At 36.7% G+C, this 5,795-nt stretch overlaps 1 protein-coding gene across 3 annotated transcripts in view; it reads left to right on the forward strand.

Annotated features, from left to right (window-relative positions):
* Positions 1–903: 903 nt before the first annotated feature.
* Positions 904–5,795, forward strand: part of LOC107681330 (rho-related GTP-binding protein RhoA-D-like) — a 10,869-nt gene continuing 5,977 nt past the window's right edge. The window contains exons 1-4 of one of the 3 annotated variants that reach the window (XM_016477611.1): positions 904–998; positions 4,733–4,956; positions 5,029–5,149; positions 5,219–5,349. In XM_016477611.1, coding sequence (XP_016333097.1) covers positions 4,801–4,956; positions 5,029–5,149; positions 5,219–5,349 — 408 coding nt within the window. In that variant the 5' untranslated portion in view covers positions 904–998; positions 4,733–4,800. Of the gene's footprint in view, positions 999–1,262; positions 1,349–4,732; positions 4,957–5,028; positions 5,150–5,218; positions 5,350–5,795 lie in introns of those variants that run through there. The other 2 variants (XM_016477610.1, XM_016477609.1) reach the window with 2 other exon arrangements.

Consider the following 5,795-nt stretch of genomic DNA (forward strand, 5'->3'; position numbering starts at 1 on the left):
AAAATGTAAGAAGATTGAATCTATGCTTGGAAAGCTCCTGTCTCAATCGAAAATATACCATGTTCATTTGATCAAATGACAAATTACAGAGTTTTGTTTGTTGTGTTTGGACAAATAGTACATAAATGTTTGTGATTTGTGTCAAACATTTTTTCAGATATGTTAAAGTATTGGTTGGTTGTATTAACTATTGTGAAAAACATCTGAGAGTTTTCTGTGCACATTGTTTTGAGAAAATTATTTGCATGATTTGTAATTAGTATAAAATGAATGAAAACGTACAATCTGTTTAGGACAATTACAAAGTATTCAGATCACTGTGTTAACTGTTTTGAGAACAGTGACCTGAGTTTGGAGACATGTGTCAAATCGATTGAGAAAAACTGTAAATTAACTGCTGTTGAGCGAACTGCGAGGACTCTTATTTTGACGCGTCTGTTGAGGACTCTTATTTTGACGCTTTCCGATGAGGACTCTTATTTTGAGGCGTCTGATGAGGACTCTTATTTTGACGCTTCTGATGAGGACTCTTATTTTGACGCTTCTGATGAGGACTCTTATTTTGACGCTTCTGATGAGGACTCTTATTTTGACGCTTCTGATGAGGACTCTTATTTTGACGCTTCTGATGAGGACTCTTATTTTGACGCTTCTGATGAGGACTCTTATTTTGACGCGTTCTGATGAGGACTCTTATTTTGACGCGTTCTGATGAGGACTCTTATTTTGACGCGTTCTGATGAGGACTCTTATTTTGACGCGTTCTGATGAGGACTCTTATTTTGACGCGTTCTGATGAGGACTCTTATTTTGACGCGTTCTGATGAGGACTCTTATTTTGACGCTTCTAATGAGGACTCTTATTTTGACGCTTTCTGATGAGGACGCTTATTGTGACGAGTTGTTGTTCAGTCGTCATCTTGGCTGGTTGTGTCTGGCTTCCGGCGCGCGCGCAGAAGCGACCCGGAAAACTCGAGTCGAGCCGAGTTGAACTGAAGGTGAGCGCGAATTTAATGCGGTTTTCTCTTCATTACGCTTTTGCTAAAAGATCAGCGCTTTCTGATGAGGACTCTTGTTTTGACACTTTCTGATGAGGACTCTTATTTTGACGCTTCTGATGAGGACTCTTATTTTGACGCTTTCTGATGAGGACTCTTATTTTGACGCGTTCTGATGAGGACTCTTATTTTGACGCTTCTGATGAGGACTCTTATTTTGACGCTTTCTGATGAGGACGCTTATTGTGACGAGTTGTTGTTCAGGCGTCATCTTGGCTGGTTGTGTCTGGCTTCCGGCGCGCGCGCAGAAGCGACCCGGAAAACTCGAGTCGAGCCGAGTTGAACTGAAGGTGAGCGCGAATTTAATGCGGTTTTCTCTTCATTACGCTTTTGCTAAAAGATCAGCGACTGTTGTTAAACTTCTCTCGAGCGAGAGAGTTTCATGTTTGGGGATTTTAATGTCTTACTGAGGAGACTCGCTCACTTCCGCTTGTGTAGCCCGTTAGCTTCGCATCGACAGTTTGCGACATAAAAATATATTCAAGCTTTTAAAGGCAAGAGCGTGTTTGTGTACAAAAGAAATAAAGCTCTGAGTGTCATAATATTCATCCATTTCACTGTAAGCATCCGCATTTATACCTAAAAAGCGCGAGAAGAGCTTAAATCCGCATATAAACAGAGGAAAGTGCGTTCATTTTCACAGGAAACTCTGCTTGAACTCAAGACACTTTTTATTAGTTATTTAAATTCTGTGACAGTATTTTGAATGTATTTTTAAAGCCTTTTTAGGGGTCATGAAAACACGAGAGCAGCAGGTCACTTCATTCCAAACCTCTAAAAATAACGTTTATAATACCTAACCCAATAAAAATGTGTAATGGTTAATTAAATTGTATGAATCAAAAAACATGTCTAATTAATTAAAATCATGAAACTTAAACAATTTAACTTCAATTTATTAAAAGTTTAACAAATATTACTTGTTTAGGGCCCTATGAAATGTTTTATTTTTTCCAACCTTATGTTTTATTGTTACCAAATTCTGTTTTAGCATGTCTAATTATTTGAAAGCATAAAAACAAGTTTCACTTATTCTTACAATAGCCTTTTTTTGCTCAGACAGCCTGTGTTGTGTAGTTACATTTTTTTAAGGCATATAAAACATTCATTAAATCTATCTTTTAAGTAATGAAAATTAAACAAATTTAATTTTTTGGAAAATAAAGGTCATTTAATATTACAATTAAAACACTGAAGAAATATTGTATGATTATTCCTTAAAAATAAGGTTTTAATCTTTTTTTTTAATTTTCTATGACAGTAGTTGAATGTTTCAGGTTTAAATGGTTTTTGTGTGAATCTCATGAATATACTAGAGCGTCATTTCATGCCAAATCTCTAAAGACGTAAACTTTGCATAATAATAATATTTATCGTAGCGAAAATGAAGCACTATAATTTTTAATTCATTGTTTTTGGATGTTTGATTGGGAAATGTACTTTATTGTCATAAAAATGTCAAGATGAAAAAATATTAATATTCTAAACTATGCTTTATTCTATATATAAAAATATAACGCATATTTTTATTTTGAAAGCCCATTCTCCATATTGTCTAATAATAGTAAAACAAACCCTGTTATTTATTTGATTCAGATTAAAGGGATAGTTCAGCCAAAAATGCAAATTCTGTCATTAATTACTCGCCCTCATGCCGTTCCAAACCCGTAAGACCTTCGTTCATTTTCAGAACACAGATTAAGATATTTCTGATGGAATCTGAGAGCTCTCTGACCCTCCCATAGACAGCAACGCAACTGAAATGTTCCCAAGTCCAGAAACATAGCAAGGAGATCGGTAAAATAATGTGCTTAAAAGTGCTAAAACTTTTTTTTTAAATGCGCTCAGAGACGGACATGTAAAGTCCTCTTTTAGCACCTAAACGGTCAAATACACGCAAAAATTTCAAAATGCGGCGCTTAGTGATTATTCACATAAACCCTCGTCGGTTATGTAATAAATGAACGTAAAGAGTTGAGAATGAAGATACGTGTGTAACAGTAAATTGGATCCGTGCAGCTCTTAAAGTGACAGCAGCCTAATTTCCTGCTGCAACTGTGTGCTTAATATTAATCAAACAACAAAAGACAAATTCTAAATTATACACGGCTCGAGTGAAGGACTTTTGTAGCTTTAATAAGAAACAAAAAAGTTTAATTCTTACAGTGAAGACTATGCGGTTTAATTTTACATTTGATTATTCATTAGTAGGCTGTAAACTGCTTGAGACTTGCATAAAAACAATAAAGCACAGTTTGTTTCATTTGTATCTTTTTATTCTATTGTATTTGTCTTTTGCTTTTTTATTACTGACAGTTTAATTATTTTCAATAATTTTGAGGACTTTTTGTTTGTTTGTTTGAAATTCCGCCGGTCTCTACAATGTAGATGTCATAGCAACCTTATTTACAGGAAATATATATTTGATATGTATCACTATCTTTAAATAAAATAATCCACAGCGTCCTCAGCAGCTCAGATGTTGGGAGAAAATGAAGACTTATGTTCAGTCTTACAAACAGACACAGAGCATCGGGATTGCTTGCGAGACAGCTGCTCGAGCGCTGAGAACATGAAGGACCGCGTAACCGCTGAAGGCGGAACTATAGCAATGCAGGGCTGTCAATCAGCCGCTGTGGGCGGGACCTAAACAATGTGATGTCACACTGCGTGAGAATCAGAACAGCAGGTCTAGTGAGACTGATTGGGTTTAAAGGGGATTAAAACATGAGGAGCGGTGGATTTTTATCATTGTAAGGTGGTTGTGTTCACACACTGCTAACACACATTTATGTCCAAACACCATGTAAAAGTGGGTTTTGCATAATAAGTGCCCTTTAAAAAAAGTTTTTCATTTGTGTCTTTTTTTCTATTGTATTTGTCCTTTTCATTTTTTATTACTGACTTGTTAATTATTTTCAAATCATTTTGAGGACTTTTTTTGTTTGTTTGTTTTTTACTAATACTGCTGTGGTATTGAGAATTGTGAAATTTCGCTGTAGATGTCATAGCAAACGTATTTACAGAAAATATGTATTTGATATATCACTATCTTTAAATAAATCACTCAAAGTTTTGGTCAAATGGCCCACTCATAATCCTGCTAAAAGTGTACTGTGTTTATTATGTATATATACATACACACATCACATACACGTATATATAATATAAATATTTGCATGTATATATATTTATACTTGTATATATATATAAATTAGTGCTGTAAAACGATTAATCGCATCAAAAATAAAAGTTTTGTTTATGTAATATATGTGTGTGTGTACTGTGTATATTTGTAATGTATATATACACTCATACAGAATATATTTTGAAAATATTTACATGTATCTACACGTATATATATAATTTATATTATATAGAAATATATTTAATATAGAAATATAACATATTTTTCTTAAGTATATACATGCATGTGTTTGTATTTATATATACATAATAAATATACACAGTACACACACGTATGTAAACAAAAACTTTTATTTAGAATGCGATTAATCGCTTACATAATAACAATACACAGTACACACACGTATGTAAACAAAAACTTTTATTTAGAATGCGATTAATCGCTTGACAGCACTAATATACATCAATATAAATGAAATGTCAGTTGATTTCCCGATTGTGATTTTGTGATGAAATATACTCTGGAGGCATTGGAGTCGAGTCGTTCTCTGGTCTGGCCGGACGAGTAACGCTGCGAGACTCTCTCCGCGCAGGAATGGCGGCGATCCGTAAGAAGCTGGTGATCGTGGGCGACGGCGCGTGCGGGAAGACCTGCCTGCTCATCGTCTTCAGCAAAGACCAGTTCCCCGAGGTCTACGTGCCCACCGTCTTCGAGAACTACGTGGCCGACATCGAGGTGGACAGCAAGCAGGTGAGGAGCGAGCGGTTTGTGCGGTCGCGAGCTGTGCTAACACTGTGCTAACGCTAGCGTGTGGTGTTTCAGGTGGAGCTAGCGCTGTGGGACACGGCGGGTCAGGAGGACTACGACCGTCTGCGGCCGCTCTCTTATCCCGACACCGACGTCATCCTCATGTGCTTCTCCATCGACAGCCCCGACAGCCTGGGTGAGTCTCGCGCTAGCCGTGCTCACGCTAGCCCCGCGCCCGCTGACCTCTGACCTCTCTGACCCGCAGAGAACATTCCCGAGAAATGGACTCCAGAGGTCAAGCACTTCTGCCCCAACGTTCCCATAATCCTGGTGGGCAACAAGAAGGACCTGCGCCACGACGAACACACTCGCCACGAGCTCTTCAAGATGAAGCAGGTGCGTAGCTCGCGCTAGCTCTAGCGTTTAAGATTAGAGACCGATCCAATCGGCCTGTGTATTTATTGGCTGAACATGTGGGACTTTTATTTTGAAAGCCAATTCTACATATTCGGGTTTGACTAACAATAGTAAAACTAACCCTGTTATTTATGTGTATGTGACCCTGGAGCACAAAACCAGTCATAAGGGTCAATTTTTAGAAATTGAGATTTATACATCATAATCTGTATTAATCATAATCTTTCCATTGATGTATGGTTTGTTAGGATAGGACAATATTTGGCTGAGATACAACTATTTAAAAATCTGGAATCTGAGGGTGCAAAAAAATCTAAATATTGAGAAAATCATCTTTAAAGTTGTCCAAATGAAGTTCTTAGCAATGCATATTACTAATCAAAAATTCAGTTTTGATATATTTACGGTAGGAAATTTACAAAATA

The sequence above is a fragment of the Sinocyclocheilus anshuiensis genome, unplaced genomic scaffold (genome assembly GCF_001515605.1).
Source record: "Sinocyclocheilus anshuiensis isolate Anshui unplaced genomic scaffold, SAMN03320099.WGS_v1.1 scaffold2274, whole genome shotgun sequence".
In the NCBI taxonomy this organism is placed as follows: domain Eukaryota; kingdom Metazoa; phylum Chordata; class Actinopteri; order Cypriniformes; family Cyprinidae; genus Sinocyclocheilus; species Sinocyclocheilus anshuiensis.